Below are 22,931 nucleotides of genomic sequence, written 5' to 3' on the forward strand. Positions count from 1 at the left end.
ATCTATTTTTGGCTGCGTTGGGTCTTTGTTGCTGCGCGCAGGCTTTCTCTACTTGCAGCGAGCGGGGGCTACTCTTCGCTGAGGTGTGCAGGCTTCTCATTGTCATGGCTTCTCTTGTTGTGGAGCATGGGCTCTAGAGCACAGGCTCAGTAGTTGTGGCACACTGGCTTAGTTGCTCTTCGGCATGTGGGATCTTCCCGGACCAAGGCTCAAACCCGTGTCCCCTGCATCGGCAGGCGGACTCAACCACGGCGCCACCAGGGAAGCCCTGGATATTAACCCCTTACCGATCATATCATTTACAAATATTTTCTCCCATTCAGTAGGTCTTCTTTTCATTTTGTTGATGGTTTTCTTTGCTGTGCAAAAGCTTTTAAATGTAATTAGGTCCCATTAGGGGTTTTTTGCCTCATTACATTCTTATCCTAAAAGACCCAAAGAATCCAGATAAAGCCAAAACACCCCCTCCTCATGTTCCCAATGCCACTTCCCTCCCCAGAGGGGAGCAGAGGTGTTAGGTGTGGAGGCTCCCCAAACTTTTTCTCTGCATTCACACACTTGTGTGCACACACAGAAACATGTCATTTTGTGAGTATTAGGTAATGCTGTTGAGATGGTACTATATTGTATCGTTGAGCATCTTGCTCTTTGTCCGGTAATAGTATGACTTGGAGGTGTTCCCCCGTTATAAACACAGACCTCTTTCTAATGATGGTCAGCTGCTCAGATGTACTTACTTCCTACTGATGAATATTTAGGCTATTACCTATTTTTGCTATAATCAATCATTCTTGAACTGCTAGCTATTCAGAGTGGGCTAGAGAGGGGTGTGGTGGATGGTGGGTGGACCCAGCTGGCTCCTTGGGAACTGAATGCACACACACCCCTGTGTGTGTGTGGGGGGAGTGGCAGAGGAAGCGTGTCCTACCTGTGGATGTCACTGTCCTGTCAGTCAAGGTGTTAGCCCCAAGGATAAAATCCCAGGGCTTTCCGGGACAAATCCAGACGTCAGGTGGAGCCCAGGACAGAGTAGACAAAGGAGTGAAACAAAAACACAGAACAAAAACTGGTTTGGGGAGCTCTTACTCTTCATTTTGGTTGGGAGTTGTCACTTTTGTTTCACCCTCTCAGCAGACTGTGGGCCAGACTCTGGGTATCACACATGGCGTGGACCTGGGCCAGACCTTCCCCGGAACCCGCTCGATCCAGGCCAGGGGCAGGCCATGGAGATTTGTACTCGTGTTCAGAGCAGTGAGGGGAATGGACCCTGGCCGGGGTGGGTGGACAAACAGAGGCGCTGCTGGGCACAGGGAAAACTGAGCCCGGCAAGAATGGGAAGCAGTCAGGCTCTTGGGAGAAGTTTCACAAGTCAGGGTGCATGCTGGCGGCAGGGGTTCAGGTGTCATCAGGACTCCTGGAAGATTGTTTTCAAAATAATCTGCAGCAGGAGGGAAAAATACGAAAGCTCCAGAGTTGGAGAGGCTCTTGTGAGGATCTCTTGGGAGGAATTTGATTAAAGAAACAGGCTACATTTTCGATCACAGAAACGTAACTTAAATGAGTCCTTTCCCACCTCTCATTTGAAATGTCACCCACTCATTGCCCGTTTTTGTATGACCCATGAGCTAAGAATGGCTTTACATTTTTTTTTTTTTATTTTGCGGTATGCGGGTCTCTCACTGTTGTGGCCTCTCCCGTTGCAGAGCACAGGCTCCGGACGCGCAGGCTCAGCGGCCATGGCTCATGGGCCCAGCCGCTCCGCGGCATGTGGGATCTTCCCGGACCAGGGCATGAACCCCTGTCCCCTGCATCGGCAGGCGGACTCTCAACCACTGTGCCACCAGGGAAGCCCCCTGGCTTTACATTTTTAAACAGTTGGGAAAAAAATCAAAAAAAGAATATTTTTTTTTTTTTTTTTTTTTTTTTTTTTTTTTTTTTTTTTTTTGGCTTAAACAACAAACATTTATTTCTCACAGTTCTGGAAGCTGGAAGTCTGAGATCGGGGTGCCGGCCTGGCTGGCTTCTTAGTGAAGTCTCTCTTCCTTGTTTGTGGATGGCTGCCTTCTCTTTGTATCCTTATGTGGGGAAACAGAAAGGGTTTGCTATCTTCCTCTCCTTATAAGGGTACTAATCCCATCATGGGGTTCTACCTTCATGACATGAAAGGTCCCACCTCCAAACACCATCATATTAGGGCTTCAACATCTGAACTTTAGGGGGACACAAACATTTGAAAAAGAATATTTTTGTGACATGTAAAAATTCCATAAAATTCAAATTTCTGTATCCATAAGTACAGTTTTATTGGAGCAAAGCCACATTTATTCACCTATGAATTGTTTCTGGCGGCTTTTGAGCAACAGTGGCAGAGTTGGGTAGTTGTGTCACAGACCATATGGCCCTCCAAATCTAAAATATTTATTAGGTTTCTTTAAGAGATGTCATTATTGGGTGCTTGTTTTTCCCCAGTTAAAAAAAAGTAATACATGTTCATGATAGAAAATGTGGAAATTGATTTTTAAAATCCACTGTAACACCACTGGTAAACGTTTTTTTCGGATGCATATATATGCCTCTAAGGGTCTAGCTATCTATGTATCATAAAACTAGGAAGATACTAGGCCAGTTAATTTTTGTGTTTTTGCTCTTATCTCTGAAGCAATTTTTTATTTTTTTTTGCGGTACGCGGGCCTTTCACTGTCATGGCCTCTCCCGTTGCGGAGCACAGGCTCCGGACGTGCAGGCTCAGTGGCCATGGCTCACGGGCCCAGCCGCTCCGCGGCATGGGGGATCTTCCCGGACCGGGGCACGAACCCGTGTCCCCTGCATCGGCAGGCGGACTCGCAACCACTGCATCACCAGGGAAGCCCCCTCTGAAGCAATTTGACATGTCCTAACTAATTTTCACAAACTTCACTCTGTTACCTGATTATATCATAATTTAACCTCATTAGACATTTAGGTTATTTCCAAGTTTAGAACATTAATAAAGCTACAGAGACTATCTTTCTGTGTTTCTCTGATTATCCTGAAGACAAATTCCAAGCAGCAGAATTACTGGGTCAGTGGGTTTGGGTCCATATTGCCAGGCTGTACTCCCGAAACATCAGGCCAACGTGTGCTCCCACCCGCAGGATGGGGGAGGCCCCCTTCACTGTGTCTTCACCAGCATTGGGCACTATTATAACTAGAACATTTCCTGTGATAGGTGGGAAAGGACTCATTTCCAGTTACATTTCTTTCTTTCTTTTTTTTAAAAGATTTTTTGGATGTGGATCACTTTTAAAATCTTTATTGAATCTGTTACAATATTGTTTCTGTTTTATGTTTTGGTTTTTTGGCTGCGAGACATGTGGGATCTTAGCTCCCCGACCAAGAATTGAACCTGCACCCCCTATATTGGAAGGCGAAGTCTTAACCACTGGACCACCAGGGAAGTCCCATTTCAGTTACATTCCTATGATCACTAATGCAGCTTACTTTTCCCCCATGTTTACTGGCCATTTATATTTCTTTTTGAATTATCACTTATTTTTTGTCCATTTTTTCTATTTATTTCTCTTCTTAAAGGGAAATAAGACCTGCTCTTATTAAGTGGTACAAACTATTGATACTACGTATAAAATAAATAAGCTACAAGGTTATATTATACAGCACAGGGAATATAGCCAATATTTTATAACTTTAAATGGAGTATAGGCTATATAAAAATATTAAATCACTATGTTACACACCTGAAACTAATATAATATTGTAAATCAATTAAATTTCAATTTAAAAAAGGAACTGTTCTTATTGATTTGAAAGTGCTCTTTGTGTGGTAAGGATATTAACTATGTGAATTAAAACTGAACGCTATAAAAGCCTTATGGAGGGACTTCCCTGGTGGCACAGTGGTGAAGAATCTGCCTGCCAATGCAGGGGACACGGGTTCAAGCCCTGGTCCAGGAAGATCCCACGTGCCTCAGAGTAACTAAACCCGTATGCCACAACTACTGAGCCTGCGCTCTAGAGCCTGTGAGACACAACTAATGAGCCTGCATGCCACAACTACTGAAGCCAGCGTGCTACAACTACTGACCAGCGCACTTAGAGCCCATGCTCCACAACAAGAGAAGCTGCCGCAATTAGAAGCCTGTGCACTGCAAAGAAGACCCAATGCAGCCAAAAATAAATAAATAAATAAATAAATAATTTTAAAAAATGTTAAAAAGATAAGTCCTATTGAGGTGGCAACTAACTGGGAATGGGGGGAGGGGGAATTGGAGGAAGGTGGTAAAAGGTACAAACTTCCAGTTGTAAGATAAATAAGCACTAGGGATGTAATGTACAACATGATAAATTTAATTAACACTGCTCTATGTTATATATGAAAGTTGTTAAGAGTAAATCCTAAGAGTTCTCATCACAAGGGAAAAATATTTTTTTCTTTTTCTTTTCTTTTGTATCTGTGAGATGATGGATGTTCACTAAACCTATTGTGGTTCATTTCATGATGTTTGTAAGTCAAATCATTATGCTGTACACCTTAAACTTATACAGTGCTGTATGTCAATTATATCTCAATAAAACTGGAGGAAAAAGAAATATAAAAAAAAGTAAAGTTAATCAGGTACCCACTTTCCCAGAAAAAAAAGAAAAAAAGTAGTAACTGTATATTTTCCAGGTCCATGGCAAATATTTTCCCCAATCTAGCCTTTGATTTTTTTAAAATAATTTTTTAAATTGAAGTATAGTCAGGACTTCCCTGGTGGTCCAGTGGTTAAGACTCCATGCTCCCAATGCAGGGGCCCAGGTTTGATCCCTGGTCAGGAAACTAGATCCCACATGCCGTAACTAAGAGCATGCATGCCGCAAGTAAGACCTGGTGCAGCCAATAAATAAGTAAATTTTTTAAAATAAATAAATAAATTGAAATATAGTTGATTTACAGTGTTTCAGGTATACAGTAAAGTGATTAAATTATATATATATAATATATATATTCTTTTTCAAATTCTTTTCCAGTATAGGTTATTACAAGATATTGAATATAGTTCCCTGTGCTATACAGTAGTAGGTCTTTGTTGGTTTTCTATTTCATATATAGTAGTGTGTATAGGTTAAACCCAAATTCCTAATTTATCCCCCCCGCTTCCCCTTTGGTAACCATAAGTTTGTTTTCTATGTCTGTGAGTCTATTCCTGTTCTGTAAATAAGTTCATTTGTATCATTTTTTCTTTTAATTTGTTTTTTTAATTTAGTTTTTGGCTGTGTTGGGTCTTCATTGCTGTGCACAGGCTTTCTCTAGTTGCAGCGAGTGGGGGCTACTCTTCATTGTGGTGCGCGGGTTTCTCATTGTGGTGGCTTCTCTTGTTTTGGAGCATGGGCTCTAGGCACGTGGGCTTCACTAGCTGTGGCACGCGGGCTCAGTAGTTGTGGCGCACAGGCTTAGTTGCTCTGCACGGGCTTAGCTGCTCTGCGACATGTGGGATCTTCCTGGACTAGGGATCAAACCCCTGTCCCCTGCATTGGCAGGCGGATTCTTAACCACTGCACCACCAGGGAAGTCCCTGTATCATTTTTTAAGATTCCACATGTAAGTGATATCATGAGATATTTGTCTTTCTCTGTCTGATTTACTTCACTTAGTATGATAATCTCTAGATCCATCCATGTTGCTGCAAATTAAGGAACCTCCATGCTGTTCTACATAGTGGCTGCACCAATTTACATTTGCACCAACAGTGTAGGAAGGTGCCTTTTCATCCTTAGACTTTTAAAAGATTCTCCACATTAAAATTGTAATAAACAGGCTTCCCTGGTAGCGCAGTGGTTGAGAGTCCGCCTGCCAATGCAGGGGACACGGGTTCGTGCCCCGGTCCGGGAAGATCCCACATGCTGCACAGTGGCTGGACCCGTGAGCCATGGCCGCTGAGCCTGCGTGTCCGGAGCCTGTGCTCCGCAACCGGAGAGGCCACAACAGTGAGAGGCCTGCGTACCGCAAAAAAAAAAAAAAAATCGTAATAAACATTTATGTGGCCAACTCCATCCCTCCTTTCCCAACGGAGCTGGTGCTGCTTTTATGCTTTACACACAAACAGGCTAATACTTGCTCGTACCTGCCTGTCCCCATCCACACCACAGCCCCATACAGATCCTACCTGTGTGCCCAGGACCAGCCTCTGCAGATCACCTGGGGCTGTTTCAGAGGGAGGTGAAGTATAGGAAGCAAGCGTGGCACTCAATCCCTATCGTCAAGTCCCCCAACCTCCTGGACTCCAAGGAGCCAGCGAGGTGACTCCCCATGCCCCCTGCCTGGCCACCTCGCCTTATGTGTAGGGGCTACAGCAGGACACATTCTGTCCACGTGCGCCCCACCTGGGTGAGCACGTAGTCCTTCTGGGTTAGGTTCCAAAGGATTTCAAAGTGATCCACATCATGGAGCTCTTCAAAGGAGGCTTTCCACCCTCCTCGGCACAGAGTCTGAGTAGGAGAAATGAGGGAAGAGGAAGCATGAGGCTGTGGGGGGTTGGGGGGAAAGGGGCTCTCGTAGGTGCCTGGCACATACCAGGTGCTAAGTATTTATTGAAGAAATGACTGGTATTGTGGGGTCCGTTTGGGTGAAATAAACAGGAAGATAATAAGACTGCATGACCCTCAACCTCGAGCCAAAAGCGGGGTGCTGGGGGTACCTGATAAAATTCCCTGGACTGTCGGTGGAATTCGGGGCTGTCGTGTTGGCCCACAGTCACCAGGATGCGGCAGGCTGGATCCACAGGCTGTGTCAGGGCTGTCTTCAGGTGCCACTGTGGGCTGTTCCTTTGAGCATCCTCCCTGGTGCAGGGAGTAAGTGTGGTCAGGACAGAGAGCAGCCTTTGCTGCACCTCTGGCCCTCCTCGCAGGCTGCAGGCCAGCTGGGGGACGAGGGGACAAATGACTCACAGGGTTGTGAGGAGAGAGGCGTTCTCAGAGGTGTGCATGACAGGCTCGAGGTCATAGATCCCACTCACCAGGAAGAAGCCTGTGAAGGTAAAGAACAGTCACAGAGCCAGGCTGCAGGTGGGGCACGATGGGGCCAGCCCGCCTCCAGGGCCAGTGGGGCAAGACCAGGGTAGGGGGCAGAGAAGAAGCAAAGCAGGCCCTGCTCCTCAGGCTCAAAGCCCCGAGGTCAAGCTACTCACAGCTGTTGAAATTTCAAGCAGCTGTTACAGACCCTCAGGCCCATCAGGGGAGAGTGAATGCTGCCCAGCCAGGCTCAGTCCCCGTGGAAACCTTTGAGGTTGGGCGTGACTCCATGCTTGGTCCAGTTGGCCAGGAGCATCATGGCGGCGAGGTGGGCCCCAGCTGAGTGTCCGCACAGGTAAATTCCCCTTGGGTGGGTCAGAGCAGAGAGCTGGGTTTGCATTCAGTATAACCAAAGCAACAGGGCAGTATCAAGGAGTCCCAATTTGCTTTCTGCTCCAAAGCCAGAGGGGGCAGTTGGGCTGCATCCAAGAAGCTTAATCCACTGTCCTCCCACTCAGTCTGACAAAAGGAAAATCTACAGTGATACCCACTGGTTGCCTGGATACTGTTTCTGGACAAACACGATGCTCTGGGTCACCTGGTCTACCATCTGGTCCAGGGTGCCTGTGCAGAGGGTAGGAGCTATGTCAGGCTCCGCTGGGGGCCCTCTCCCCTCCAAAGCCCACCAGCCCTTGCACCTGCAAGACTACCCTCATTACCTTTGGGGGCAATGTCATAAGCCACTATCACCACAGCCACTCCCTGTGCTGTCAGTGGGCTGACCATGAAGGCTGACGAGTCTTTACTGCAGAAGGAGACAAAGACATGACAACTGGAGGCCACTTGGCCACTAGGCTGCTTCTGTGTCCTGTCCACCCAGAGCACTGTCCCTCTCTGACCTGGTGCAGTAAGGGAAGAAGGGAGGCTTTGTCCTTACCACAACACATGCTAGCTATGGGACCCTAGAGACTATATTTAACCTCTGAGCCTAATTTCCTCCTCTGTAAAATAGGAACAATTATGTTCTTTCTCTTAGGGTGCTGTTTTTGAGAATTGAAGGAGGTGAGACATGTAGAGAGCTTCACAAAGCAAAGGGTAAAAATGCAATAAATGTAGCATTAAGATGATATGCTTGAAGGGCAGTAGATCCTATAACAGGCAACTCCTTAGTAAGATCCTAGGGAACAACAGTGTCCCTGAAGATCCCAAATTCCCCTCTGCTTATCTTAGGATGACCCGTGGTCCCAGTTTGCCTGGGACTCTTTTTTTTTTTTTACCACTGAAAGCCCCAGGTCCTGGGAAACCACTCACTTCTGAGCAAACAGGGATGGTTAGTCACTGTGGTTTTCCATTTGATTAGAGTAGACTGAACAGGCTTTTCACTGGGTATAGTGGATCCAATACTGTCCCCCCAAAAAACATGTCCAAATCCTAAACCCCAGTACCTGCAAATGTGACCTTATTTGGAGTAGGGGCTATGCAGATATAATTCAGAATCTTGAGATGGCATCATCCCAGATTTAGGATGGGCCTTAAATCAAATGACTGGTGACATTGTAAAAGAAAGGAGAGGGAGGATTGAAATACAGACACACAAAGACCATGTGAAGATGAAAGTTGAGGTTGAAGTGATGTGGTCACAAGGCGAGAAAGACCCAGACACCCCAGAAGCTGCAAGAGGTAAGAACGGGTCCTCCCCAGAGCCTTCAGAGGGAGCACATCCCTGCCCACACCTTGATGAATTTCAGACTTCTGGCCTCCAGAACTGTGAGGTAAGACATTTCTGTGGTTGGAGCCCCCAAGTTTGTGGTAAGTTGTTGCAGCAGCCCTAGGAGATGAAGAGTCCAGGCAAAGATGAATCTCCCTTTTTCTCCATTCATCCAAATCCCCCGACTCACCTTCCACTCTGCCAGTATCCTCCATGAAAAAACACGAGGAACGGCAAGGCTGTAGGACAAAACAAAGGGCGTGTGGGCCGAGGCAGGGCTCCCTGCTGAGATCCATGGGGGACCACTAGCCCCCGCTTACCTTCAGACACTGCCTCAGGAAAGTAGATGTCCAGTTTCTCCCCTTTGCCGTCTCCATAGGGGACATCGAGCAGGTTCCTCCCAGTGGCCTGGGCCCTCTTGGTAGCTGTCTCCAGAAATGGACAAGTCGCTGTCAGCACAACCTCAGGCAGCAGCAACCTCCATTTTATTTCAGGCAGAAACCTTTTTGCCGAAAGCCCCTTTGGGTTGACCAGTTAGCTCCAGCTATCAGTGCTTCCCCAAGTCCTCATGGTAATCAGGGCTGGGGGTCTGAAGCATCCCACAGGTGCATAGTTACAAAGAAATCAGACTGGCCCATCCAAGTGGGGGCCAGTACTATCTGTGACATCTGTCTCTGGTGAGCTGGCAGTTCTGATAGGCACCAATTCGACCACTACTTTATTACATGCTTATTATGTGTGTTACACTTGGCTATGTGCTCTGGGAAGTATAAACTTTTCCAAGTATTTGGAAAAATAACCTTCTAGGAACTAAGATATAAAATCACTTGAAATAAATAGATAATAAAACAATATGAATATATAATTGAGCACCATGATGGGAGAGGTCAGAGGGATGTGAAAATTGGTAGGACTGGGGTCAGGAGAAAGGAGGAAGTACATTTACGTAATTTACCGTAAGTAAATTAAATACCAAAGGCAAAGGCCTAGAGGTGGGATGGGACTCTGTATGTTCATGTTGCAGTAAACAATGCCCCCTCAAGGCCCCACTTCGATCATTGAAACCCAGGAAGCTCAGCTCCCTCCACCACTGGGTGCCAGAGAGTGTAAACTGGTAAGTTCTTCCTGGGGGGCAACTTGGAAATATGTATCAAAGCCCAAGAAGATCATATTCCTTGATGCATAAGTCCTTATCCATACATTTATTATAAGGAAATAATCAGAAATATTCTTAAGGACTTGTTTTAACGATGCCTACACTAATGCTATTTATGACAGAAAAACATTGGACACAGCCCAAGTGATCTACAATAGAAAACAAGCAGAATACATTATGGTATGTCCCCTTTCTCTCCTTTATTTATTTAAAAAAATTTTTTAAAATTAATTTATTTATTTTTGGCTGCATTGGGTCATCATTGCTGCGTGCGGGCTTTCTCTAGTTGTGGCGAGCGGGGGCTACTCTTTGTTGCCGTGTGTGGGCTTCTCATTACAGTGGCTTCTCTTGTTGTGGAGCACGGGCTCCAGGCGCACAGGCTTCAGTAGTTGTGGCTCACGGGCTCAGTGGTTGTGGCTCGCAGGCTCTAGAGCACAGGCTCAGTAGTTGTGGTGCACGGGCTTAGTTGCTCCGAGGCATGTGGGATCCTCCTGGACCAGGGCTCGAACCCATGTCCCCTGCATTAGCAGGTGGATTCTCAACCACTGCACCACCAGGGAAGCCCCTCTCCTTTATTTTTTATCCCAGCATTCATTAATCCTTCATATATTTTTTACTTGTTTACTGCCTGTCTGTCACCCTAACTAGAACATGAGCTCTGAGAAGACAAGGGCTTTGCTTTGCCCACCTCTGTACACCCAGGACCTGGTACATCATAACCACTTAAAAGAAGATTGTGTAGGGAATTCCCCGGTGGTCCAGTGGTTAGAACTTGCACTTTCACTGCCGAGGGCCTGCGTTCAATCCCTGGTCAGGGAACTAAGATCCCACAAGCCATGTGGTGCAGCCAAAAAAAAAAAAAGAAAACTGTGATGCTCTGTGGTGACCTAAATGGGAAGGAAATCCAAAAAAGAGGGGATACATGTATATGTATAGCTGATTCACTTTGCTGTACAGCAGAAACTAACACAACATTGTAAAGCAACTATACTCCAATAAAAATTAATTTTTAAAATGAAAAGTGTGTAAAAAAAAGAAAGAAAAAGAAAATTATGTAATGAATAAATATTTCAGTAAGTAGTGTTGGGTCAATTGAATATCTGAAAGGAGAAAAAAATAGTTTCTTGATCCCTACCTCACACCACACCAGATCAATTCCAGATGGACCACAGCTTTAAATGTGAAAGCAAAGACAATAAAGCTTTTAGAAAAGAAAATAGGAAATCCTAATGACCTTGGACTAGGCAAAGATTACATAAACAGGACCCAAAAATGCATTAATCTAAAAGGAAATACTGGAGGGAGAGTATTTTGCCATGTAAAGAGTGAAAGCAGGTTACACAAATACCATACAGCACGAACACTGCAATCTTTCTGATACTGAAGATTGGTGGGAAGAGACCTTCAACTTGGGATCCCTGTCCCTGAAGCCTCCGGATCCCCAACCTCGGTGGCCACGGTCCCCCCGTCCACCAGCCCCTTCCCAAAAATATTCACCAGGGCTCCCTTGGGTTGGGTGATTCTGCAATTCCAGAAAGGGCAAACTAGGTAGATGAAGATAGTTTGCATAGATTGTGTTTATGCAAGTGTGAATAAACTGTTAAAATGGGCCGCCTCCATTTTTGCTGGACTGCTCAAGGCCAAGAGAAATAAAAATGATGGCAGATGCCAAGTTTCCCACGTGCCAAAAGCAGGGACCAGGCTGCCTCTGCAGGACAGGTGAGGTGGCTGAAAAACCAATTTTGCCATCACCAACACCACACCCTTGAGTGAGGGAACGAGGCCAGGGGGAGGCTTCTTAGGAAAGGGATGAGGCTGGCTGTGTTCTGTGGGTTCCCACTCCCTCTCCCATGGAGGGGTGGAAGGGGGCTTCCCATCTCCTAAAGCTTCAAGCGACCAACTGCTCAGAGCCTGATGTGTGACTTCTACCAGGATCAGACCCAAACAGGCTTCACCTGCCCCCAGGTGCCACGCTGGGTGCAGACCACTCTGCAGGACACACTTAACTGAATCAATCCACTATTAAATAGGTACGTTTTACTTGATTAGAACCATGAGATTCTGTTAAGCAAATCAAATGCATTGCATTTGCGATTATAATTTGAAGTGCTTTTTTCAGAATTCCATCACATCTTGTAAGTTGCGTTGAAAAGTCAATGGGAATTTAATCTGTGAAAGTTATGAGCTATCTGAGCATTAACTTAAAAAATAAATGAAATGCCATTCATTTTTCTTTTGAAGAACTAATATGTTTATATGGTTAAAAACATATACAGGGGGCCTCCCTGGTGGCGCAGTGGTTGAGAGTCCGCCTGCCGATGCAGGGGATACGGGTTCGTGCCCCGGTCTGGGAGGATCCCATATGCCGCGGAGCGGCTGGGCCCGTGAGCCATGGCCGCTGGGCCTGCGCGTCCGGAGCCTGTGCTCCGCAACGGGAGAGGCCACAACAGTGAGAGGCCCGCATACCGCAAAAAGAAAAAAATAAAATAAAATAAAATAAAATAAAAAAAAAAAAAAAAAAAAAAAAAAACCATATACAGGGCTTCCCTGGTGGCGTAGTGGTTGAGTCCGCCTGCTGATGCAGGGGACACGGCTTCATGCCCCGGTTCGGGAGGATCCCACATGCCACGGAGCGGCTGGGCCCGTGAGCCATGGCCGCTGAGTCTGCGCGTCCGGAGCCTGTGCTCTGCAACGGGAGAGGCCACAACAGTGAGAGGCCCGCATACCTCAAAAAAAAAAAAAAAAAAAAAAAAAAAAAATATATATATATATATATATATATATATACACAACAGGCATTTGCATGAAATATCCCTGCCAAGGTGACTTATTATTAATATGGATATGGACTCTCTCTCCCTTTAATCCAAAGGGCAGCATAGGAAATACATTTCTGCCCTGCCTGTTTCACTTCATATTTCTTGGAGAGCTTTCCCAATCAGTACATAGACAGCTTCCTCATTCTTTTCTTTTTTTCATAAACAGTTAACTTGCTATTCCATCCTATGGCTGCACCTTAATTTATTTAACCAGTAGTGCCACTTTTTAGGCCAAACAAACCACATCTGATCACCAGTAAATTCTCCTGGCTCCCTCTCTGCTTATCCGGAATCCTGAGTCTTCTTCCCACCCCTACTGAGACCACCCTGGATCCCCTTCACTACTCCCTTGGGAGCAGGGACAGTCCCTCTCCACTCCCCTGCTTTCACCAGGGCTCCCTCCAGCCGCACGTGTGCGTCGGGTATAACTGGCATCACATCCTGTTGATCTGAGGTGCAAATTCAATCTAAGCCTCCCGTCTTAGTTGCTGAGGCTGCCTTAACGAAATGCCATACAGTGGGGGGGCTTCGACGACAGACATTTATTTCGCCCAGTTCTGGACACTGGAAGGCAGGGTCAAGGTGCCAGCTGGGGTGATGTCTGGTGAGAGCCCTCCCCAGGGGTGGCAGATGACCTTCTCGCTGTGCAAGCCCTCCCTCTCTAGGGAGAGGAGCCCTCTGTGTCTCTTCTAATAATCCTACTGGATCAGGACCTTACGACCTCATTTAACCTTCATTACTTCCTTAGAGGCCCCATCTCTAAACACAGCTACAGTAGGGGTTAGGGCTTCTACATGTGAATTTTGGGGAGACACAAAATTCGGTCCATAACAGCCCCCACACTCCCCACAAAGGCCCTGGAGCTCCCCTGCTAACCTTCTCTGGGGGGTTTGCCAACCACCCTCCTACCAGCACCGTGTGAAGGTGTTTGTTCCCGACAAGCTTGTCAACACAGCAGGCTCAGCAAAGGGGAGCAATTTAATTAACGCAAGGGTTCTAGAAGTGTACGTGGACCAACAAGATTGATGCTGTGCCAAAACTAAGAAAAAGATGATGCAGTTTATGCCCTAAGCTGAAGAGCAATTAAAACCAAGCAGCTATCGATATTCGTTATCATGCATAAAAAAGTCTTCCTCCAGTATTAAAAAACCCAACCAACCCTGAGCCAGAGAAACTGCCTCTCTCCAGGAGGTGGTGTGACGGTGATGGCGGGCAGCTGGCTGCAAGGACAGAGAATGGGGGGACCCACTGCCTCCTCCAGAGCGTGAATCCTGCCAGCCCTCCAGGCGCTGCACTTACAGGCAGCACAGGAGGGCTTCAACAAGACATCCCAGCATAAACCCTATTACAAACTTCCTTTTTTGAAAAAGCAAAACTTCGGTTTCTATTAGTCACAGTCCAAAGTGTCACAGCTCTTACAGAGAGAAACTCCAGGTCCCTGGACCCAACTGAGCCTTGTGTTAGAGCAATTAGGGGGAGCAGGGGCCAGAGTCCCTAGAGACTAATGCAGGCGTGGGGCGGGGAGACCCATCAGACAGTCACAGCTGAAGACCAAGGGTTCATCACGTCTGTGGCAGCAATTTAAGAGGAGGCTGGGGCCCATCAGCCACCATCTAGTTTCAGAACTATTCTCCCCCAGTCTTTTAATTAATTTAGCAAACAAATACTTATATAAGCAGCAGCCTTGTGCCCATTTTGGAATATTGTAGTGACAAAATAATAAAAAAATCCAAATCACATGTGGCTTACCCCTTAGTGAGGGGGACAAGCAGTTACAGAAAGATGTCAGGTGGTAACATGTGCTATAAAAATGAGCCAGAATCTGAAAAGGCTACACAGTGTATGATTCCAACCATAGGACATTCTGGAAAAGGTAAAACCACGGAAACAGTGAAAAGATCAGTGGCTTCCAGGGAGTGGGCGGGGAGGCGGGGAGGGATGAATATGTAGAATACGGGATTTTTAGAGCAGTGAACACAGATTGGAAGGGATTGTCTGCCAGAACCAGTGGACAAGCTGGAGAAGCTGGGGGGAGGTCAGTGGGGTGGGGTTCTGGGGCTCAGTCACAGTGAGTTCATAGCCAAATCTGTGATAACCAAAGTCAGAGAAAAACCAAGCTTCCCAGGAGGAGGGAGTGGAAACCAGCAGAGTGGCACAGGCTGAAGAAGTGGAGAGGGGGGGTCAGGAGAGAAGACAAAGGCTCCCCCTTCTTCCCAGCACCTAGCACAGTGCCCCATGCCCCCGGGGCATGAGGATTTGCAGATGGACAGAGAGAAGTGGTAGTGCTGCAAAAGATTAAAAATAATTTATTGAGGTGAAACTCACATAACAAAATTAACTATTTTAGGGACGTTCCTGGTAGCGCAGTGGTTAAGAATCCGCCTGCCAATGCAGGGGACACAGGTTCGATCCCTGGTCCGGGAAGATCCCACATGCTATGGAGCAACTAAGCCTGTGCGCCACAACTACTGAGCTTGTGCTCTAGAGCCCGCGAGCCACAACTACTGAGCCCGCGTGCCACAACTGCTGAAGCCCGCGCGCCTGGAGCCCGTACTCCGCAACAAGAGAAGCCACCGCAATGAGAAGCCCATGCACCGCCACGAGGAGTAGCCCCACCACTGGCTGCAACTAGAGAAAGCCCGCACGCAGCAACAAAGACCCGATGCAGACAAAAATAAATAAAACTTAAAAAATTAACCATTTTAAAGTGAACAATTCAGTGGCACTTAGCACATTCACAATGTCATGCAACCATCACCTCTATCTACTTCCAAAACATTTTCATCACCCCAGAAGAACACCCCCTACCCATTAAGCAGTGTCTCCACAAACCCCCCCTTACCCCAGACTCTGGCAACCACTAACTGCTTTCTGTTCCTATGGATTTCCCTATTCTGGACATGTCACATAAATGTGACCTTTTGTTCCTGGCTTCCTTCACTGAGCATTATGTTTTCAGGGTCCATCCATGTTCTAGTATGTATCAGTACTTCATTACTTTTTAGGGCCAAAAAGTATTCCATTGTATGGACATATCACGTTTTGTTTATCCATTCATCTGTGGATGAATGTTTGGGCTGTTTCCACCTTCTGGCAACTGTGAGTAATGCTATGAACATGTGTGTACAAGTACTTGTTTGAGAACTTATTTTCAATTCTTTTGGGTTAGAAAGAATTTTTTAAATTGAAGTGTAGTTGACTTAAAATATTATATTAGTTTCAGTTGTACAACTCAGTGATTCAACATTTTATAGATTATACTCCATTTAAAGTTATTACAAAACAATGGCTATATTTCCCTGTGCTATATAATATATCCTGTTGTTTCTCTATTTTATACATAGTATCTTTTCTAGAAATAATTTTTAAGGCTGTTTATGCTATTAAAAACAAGATTGCACATTATAAGTACAGAACGCTTTCTCCTAGAAGAAAAAAAAGACTAGAAGAAACCATATCACAATGTTAACAATGGGTGACAATTATTGACGGTTTTATTTTCTAAAATCCTTTTCAATCAGCAAATGCTCCTTTTGTAATCAGAAAACAATTGTTGCCTAAAAATAGCCAACCTCAGAGAGTGCAGACCAGGGCTATTACAATGTCGTCTGTGGACAATGGGTGTCCCACACTGTTTGCTACTGGTCCATGATGAACTAAGTAAAAAGGGGGAGGTAAACATTTGGAATACATGCAGTTTGGTAGAATGGCTGTGTCTATTGAACTTAACAAGAAATTAGGGCTTTCAAACAAAAACTTGTGCATGAATGTTCACAACAGCACTTTTCACAATCGCCAAAAGGTAGAAACAGCCCAAATGTCCATCAACGGATGAATGAATAAACAAAACGTGGTCCATCCATACAATGGAAAATTATTCACCCATAAAAAGGAATGAAGCACTGACTTGTTACAACATGGTTGGACCTTGGAAACATTATGCTAAGGGAAAGCCACCAGACACAAAAGACCACATCTTGTAGGATTCCATTTATACGAAACGTCCAGAATAGGAAAATCCATAGAGACAGAAAGCAGTCAGTGGTTGCCAGGGGGCTGCTTAACGGGTAGGGGCTTTCCTTCTGGGGTGATGAAAGTGTTGGAACCAGATAGAGGAGATGGTTGTACAACATCGTTAAGGTACTAAATGCTGCTGAATTGTACACTTTACAATGGTTAAAGTGGTACATTTTATGTTATGTGTATTTTATCACAGTAAAACAAAATTGGGGCCTGTATTTTGCGTGCCTTTGTTTTCTTCCTTTGGTTTTTCTGATGGAGAGGAAAAAGCTCAATCTCAGCCTCGAAAGCCAGGAGGGGACCTCAGAGAGGCTCTCAGTCGCAGGGGCTGTCAATCACGAGGCCCCACCCACCTCGCTGGTGATTGGTGCTCCTGGGGCGAGGCGTGGTTTGGGGGAATGGGAGTTTGGAACTGTGCCCCAAGCAGGGTTATACGTATACCTCCTTTAGTTTCTTGTGCAATGTGTTTTTACTGAGTCTTGTTAACCAAATTTAATAGCTACTGGGAGAGGAAACAGTTCTTCAAACCTCCCTCTGCCCGTGCTCACCCAGCTGTCCCCAGGTGCCCAGCCTGAGAGAGGCCAGGCCTTGGTGGAGGATAAAAGTGACCTACTCAGGGCTTCCCTGGTGGCGCAGTGGTTGAGAGCCCACCCGCCGGTGCAGGGGACGCTGGTTCGTGCCCCGGTCCAGGAGGATCTCACATGCCGCGGAGCGGCTGGGCCCGTAAGCCATGGCCGCTGAGCCTGTGCGTCCGGAGCCTGTGCTCCGCAACGGGAGAGGCCACAACAGTGAGAGGCCCGCGTACCGCAAAAAAAAAAAAAAAAAAAAAAAAAAAAAGTGACCTACTCATTGGAAGAGGGCAGTCCCCACTGCAAGTTACAGGTCGACGCTGTTAGAATGAATATAGATCAAAAGAAAAGGGGCTTCCCTGGTGGCGCAGTGGTTGAGAGTCCGCCTGCCGATGCAGGGGACACGGGTTCGTGCCCCAGTCCGAGAAGATCCCACATGCTGCGGAGCGGCCGGGCCCGTGAGCCATGGCCGCTGAGCCTGCGTGTCCGGAGCCTGTGCTCCTCAATGGGAGAGGCCACAACAGTGAGAGGCCCGCATACAGCAAAAAACAAACAAACAAACAAAAAAACACTTTCATTCTCCGTAGTGCAAAAACGGAAAAGAGTTTACCTTCCTCCCTTTTCTTAGAGCATTTATTTTTAGGAGACCTCATCAAATATCCTCTCTACCCCTTTGGGTATGTGTGTAAATATTTTATCTAGCTACCTATCTATCTATCTATCTATCGCTGCGCGGCTTGTGGGATCTTAGTTCCCATACCAGGGACTGAACCCCGGCCCTCCGTGTGGAGTCCTAACCACTGGACTGCCAGGGAATTCCCCATATGTAAATATTTTTTAAAGCTAAAAGAGTCTCTTGCCAGTTTTACAACCTAGGAACGTTCTTCTCAGACCTGGGAGCTCTCCCTTTGAAATATAATTATCGAGCAAGATACCCCATGGGAGGGCAGGACCCTAACTTCTGCAGGCACCTGGCTCCAAGTTGCAAAACCACCTCTTGCCTTAAGGATATGGGAATTTCTCACCTTCCTCTGGATAAAGGCAATTTGCAAACACAGATGGCCACCCTTATGGAATTAGGATGGACTAGTGCAGTAGATAGTGCCCTCAGGTCCTCTTGCTTGAATACAGGTATGCTGATTTTGAGAGCAGGTATGCCCTAGGGATATAAGCCTGGCTGTATAAAAGGGTGAGGTTTCTTTCTGGTTTTGCAATCTCCTTACTCAATTAAAAATCATGTTTTCTTTCTCTTCTACCTTTGTGGAGAGGTTTTCTGGGTTGGTGGGGGATTCCACTGTTCATTTTTTCTGCTTTACATTCCTTCGCCATCTCCTGGGAGTTTAACTCCAAGGGAGCAATCTGCAAGTCCAGAGGTCTGGGGAACTCCACCAAGAGAGGCAGCTAGTGGGCACCCACCAACGCCACCTGCCTGTCATCACCCCTTGTCAGCCTGCTCCCCTCTTACCTGGAAGCTCAGCTCTGGGAAGTGGTGGCTGTCCCTAGCCACGTGCGCTTGGGTGAGTTGTTTAACCTCATCATGCAGGACTAGGATGGGGTGAGTGAGACACTTACCTCAGGCACAGCATGGTGCGGGGCACCAAAGACTCAGTAATGAGGATTGCTATGGGCTGAAGGCTTGTGCCTCCCAAAAATTCATACCCTAATGTGATGGTGACTTTGGGAGGTAATTAGGTTTAGTTGAGGTCATGAGGGTGGAGCCCTTGTGATGAGATTAGTGGTCTTATAAGAAGAGGAAGAGCAAGCGTCTCTTCCTCTCTCTTTCTGCCATGTGAGGATGCAGGGAAAGGGGTCTATCTGCAAGCCAGGAAGAGTACCCTCAGCGAGGAACCAAATCACTGGGCACCTTTTTTTTTTTTTTTCAGTTGGCACGTTGATCTTGGACTTCTCAGCCTCCAGAACTGGGAGAAAGAGATTCCTATTGTTTAAACCACCCAGGCTATGGCAGCCTGAGCTGACCAATACAAAGATAATATTTAAGTGCAATATTTTTAAAAATCAAAATTAGGGCTTCCCTGGTGGCGCAGTGGTTGGGAGTCCGCCTGCCGATGCAGGGGACACGGGTTCGTGCCCCGGTCCGGGAAGATCCCACATGTCGCGGAGCGGCTGGGCCCGTGAGCCATGGCCGCTGAGCCTGCGCGTCCGGAGCCTGTGCTGTGCAACGGGAGAGGCCCCAACAGTGAGAGGCCCGTGTACCGCAAAAAAAAAAAAAAAAAAAAATCAAAATTAATGCCAAAAAGTCCATGATGAAAGAAATATCAACATTTCCAATAGAGACAGCCTCCAACCCTGAGCATGCATGGCTCCACCCACTCGCCTGGCCCTAATGCCCCCCTGTTGTCGCACTCACCTTCTTCACCAATGAAATGGGGCAGATGCACCTGCGGCACCTCTGGGCCAGCTGGAGCATCGAAAATAGGAAGGGAGGTAGGATGGGAATGTAAAGCTGTCCATAGGGCTTCTCAGGAGGGATTGCTAAAGACAGTCTCTGAGGGTGACAGTCTCTGAGGGCAACAGCCTCAGAGTCTCTTCTTAGCCCTTGCTTCTTATGAGAGACTCCCTTTCTCTACAGGGTCAGCTCTTTTCTCCCTCAAGACAATTACAATAGACAAACAGGTTTTCTACCAGCTCATGTAGGTTTCTCTGCGCACTCAAACATATATTGAGTATATAGAGACATATTTGGTGCAGAGCTAGGCACAGTAGGGGACTCTGAAGAGCCCAGGACACAGCTCCACCCCCTATCAGGACAGAGAGGGCGCTGAAATGTGCTGGAAGAAACCCCCACTATCCTGTCCCTCCAGCTGGGTTATCTCAGCGTAGAGAACCACCAACCCTGGGAGCTCCAGTCAGCCTGCTGAAACAGAGCTCATTTGCCTACATCCAGTTTTCCGACTTGGAGGAGAGGCTGGCTGCTCCCTCACCCACATATCCCCCATGGAGCCCACCTGCCCAATGCAGCTCAAAAAGTGGTAGCACAACACTCTAGAGACCCAGGGCTGGGATGGGAATTAACCCCGAGACTTCACTAGCTTACAGATTCCCAAGCCCTGATTTCTCTAAGGAAAAAAAAAAGACTTCTTTGCTTTTTGTAGATAGCAACAACATCCCACATTTAGCAGCCACGTTCCTTTTTTCACTCCACTTCCCTGGGCCACTGTGGCCTTAGGGCCTGGGCATAGTTAGCAGGTTGGCTGAGCAGGAGGGGAGGTGGAGCATGGTCACTGCCCCTGCCCTGCCTCCGGCAGTCCTGCAGCAAGGGCTCCGGGGCGCCTGGCCCCGAGCAGATGAGGTGCCTGGACTTTGGGAACTGTCCCAAGAGGCTGGGGCTGGGAGGCTCCTCCTCCCCGCCCCGGCATCCTGAAATACTGCCACATGCTAAAGTCCACCTGAAGCGGCCACAGAGAGATCCCCCAGTACCCTCGTTTCCTATCTGTGAGTAGGTCCTCAAGGCCGCCTCTGCTCCCAGTCGGACGACCCATCTGCTGGGGGAGTACTGATTCTCCAGCTCCTACGGGACACAGACACGAAGTTCCATAAGACCTTTGATCTCCACGCAGACTGTGCTCCCGCCCCTCCGCGTGCCTGGATGCTCCTCTCGGCCTGGAGAAGCCCCTTCCCTGATATCTCAGGCTCTCATAGATGCCCTTAGCTTCCTTCAAGCCCCCCCAGTCTCCAGCCTGGCAATCCACTCCCCACTCTCCCCCCAGTAACTAATTAGGCGTTTCAGATACAACATTGCAGATGCTGCCAGATCCATGGTCTAGAGCAATGGCCATGCCTTTAACCAGCGGGACAGCCTTACAGGGAAATGAGGTCCCATAGATCTGTCCCAGTTAACGCCATCATGGGTACCACTTCCACAGCAGCTAAGACCACAGGAAGCCAGGGAGCTGTGGTGGCCACTGCAGAGAAAGTGATGGAGAGCTGATATTCCCTGAAAAGGTATGATTCTGCCTGCAGGTGGACGCAGCACAATCAGTGAAACAGAGGTGAAGAGGAAGGAATCAAAGGTCAGTTTGGAAATGTTGACCAGCCAGATTGCTGAAACACAGAAGTGAGGCTGGGAAGCGGGGGCTGTGGGGTGGAGGGTCTTGAATGTCAAGCTAAGATGTTCAGACTTAATGCAGAAAGTAATAAGGAACCAGGTTTTGGAGAAAGGGCTCAGAGGCAAAACAACAACAACAAAAAAACAGGTGAAGGCTGGATTGGAAAATTTGAAGACAGGTGGCCTCATGGAAAGGTCTTGGGCTCTGGAATCAGATGGGCTGAGTGCCATCCAAGCTCCATCACTTGCAGGCTCTTTTACCCTGGGCAACTTACTTACAGTCAGTTCCCTCATCTGTAATAATGGGCAAAACAATAGTACTTTACTTCATTCACATGACTTATAGCTTTCAGCCTTGTGAGGCTGTATACCTTGTGAGGCTGAAAGCTATAAGGCATGTAAATGAAGTCAAGCTAACCACTCAAATGTGGGTTTCCCCCTCTTCCCATTGAACAGGGTTCTCGGCCAGGGGTCTTTGGATCTCTACAATCTATGCCCGTCGGATGTTCGCAGTCATACCTCGCACACTCTGTGACTGCTATCATCATCATCTTTTATTACTGCTATTATTTATAATAATGATAATGCAATGGGTTTCTGAAAGTGCTCTGATACTATAGGTGTGTGTGTGTGTGTGTCTGTGTCTATGTGTGAGACAGAGAGAGAGAGAGAGACTGAAAGAGAGAGGTTAGGATTTCATGGGGGCAGTATCTGTAACTGTCACCACATTCTTAGAGGCATCCGTGACCAGAGAAAGAACCACTACCTGAAATGTAGGAAAACTGGTTAGGAAATTATAACTGAATGATAAGCATAACAAATGCTTTGCATATGTGGTTTCTAACCCCATAGCCATCCCTCGGTAAATACCAGCCCTCCGGTATTTACTCCTTCAGGTCTGACACATCCTCCACACATTGCACAACCACAGATTAAGGTCCGGAACTTCGGCCCCAACCTTATCCCGGTTTATGGATATTGACATAGCCAGGGCTGGACTTCCCTGGCGGGCCAGTGGTTAGGAATCCGCACTTCCACTGCAGGGGCACGGGTTCAATCCATGGTCAGGGGACTAAGATCCTGCATGCCGCGCAGTGCGGCCAAAAAAATAAACCAAAGTAGAAAAACATAGCCAGGGCTTCCATTTCCTCTACCCTTAAAATCAGGCTAGCAAAAGCCTACCTGTGGTGAGAAGTAAAATATCAATAAATCACAGTGCTAAAGCTTTTGGGAGCTGGCACGCAGTAGGCTATCAACGGCGCCCACAGTAGTGGTTCTAAACTTTTCTCTCAACCCCCATCTCATCTCTGAACCACACTCCTCAGTCCCAGCCTCTCCCAGTGATCCGCCTACCTCTTTAGACATCCTCTTCCAGGGAGCCCCGTGCTCGGGACCTCCGCCCACGCCGTCCATCCCGCTGTGTACGAGCCGACAAGCGCCAGGGCCGCCTTTTTATGCCAGGAGGGCGGGGCTCTGGTTAGGCCCCGTCCCTGGGAGCCGCGCCCACCGCCCTGCTGAGATGAGCTTGGTGCGCGCGTTCCCGGTCCCTCCCACGAGGGGGCGGGCTGAGGTCAAATCTCCCGCCGGTCCCACAGCCGCACGCTGA

General features: G+C 47.3%; 1 protein-coding gene across 2 annotated transcripts; it reads right to left on the reverse strand.

Annotated features, from left to right (window-relative positions):
* Positions 1-1,079: 1,079 nt before the first annotated feature.
* AFMID (arylformamidase) lies at positions 1,080-22,738 on the reverse strand (the record flags this gene model as incomplete). 2 transcript variants are annotated; one of them, XM_082605160.1, is made up of 12 exons in its annotated part: positions 1,080-1,438; positions 6,361-6,465; positions 6,675-6,816; positions 6,925-7,003; positions 7,255-7,352; positions 7,539-7,611; positions 7,707-7,792; positions 8,886-8,934; positions 9,016-9,120; positions 19,628-19,678; positions 20,698-20,788; positions 22,679-22,737. In XM_082605160.1, the coding sequence occupies 12 exons, from the start codon at positions 22,688-22,690 to the stop codon at positions 1,406-1,408; spliced, it is 924 nt and encodes a 307-aa protein (XP_082461286.1). In that variant the 3' UTR covers positions 1,080-1,405. The 2 variants fall into 2 exon arrangements, with proteins under 2 accessions (XP_082461286.1, XP_082461287.1); XM_082605161.1 differs by lacking the exon at positions 19,628-19,678 and having other exon boundaries at positions 22,679-22,738.
* Positions 22,739-22,931: the final 193 nt, after the last annotated feature.

Source organism: Mesoplodon mirus, assembly GCF_964341445.2.
Source record: "Mesoplodon mirus genome assembly, chromosome: 18".
In the NCBI taxonomy this organism is placed as follows: Eukaryota; Metazoa; Chordata; class Mammalia; order Artiodactyla; family Ziphiidae; genus Mesoplodon; species Mesoplodon mirus.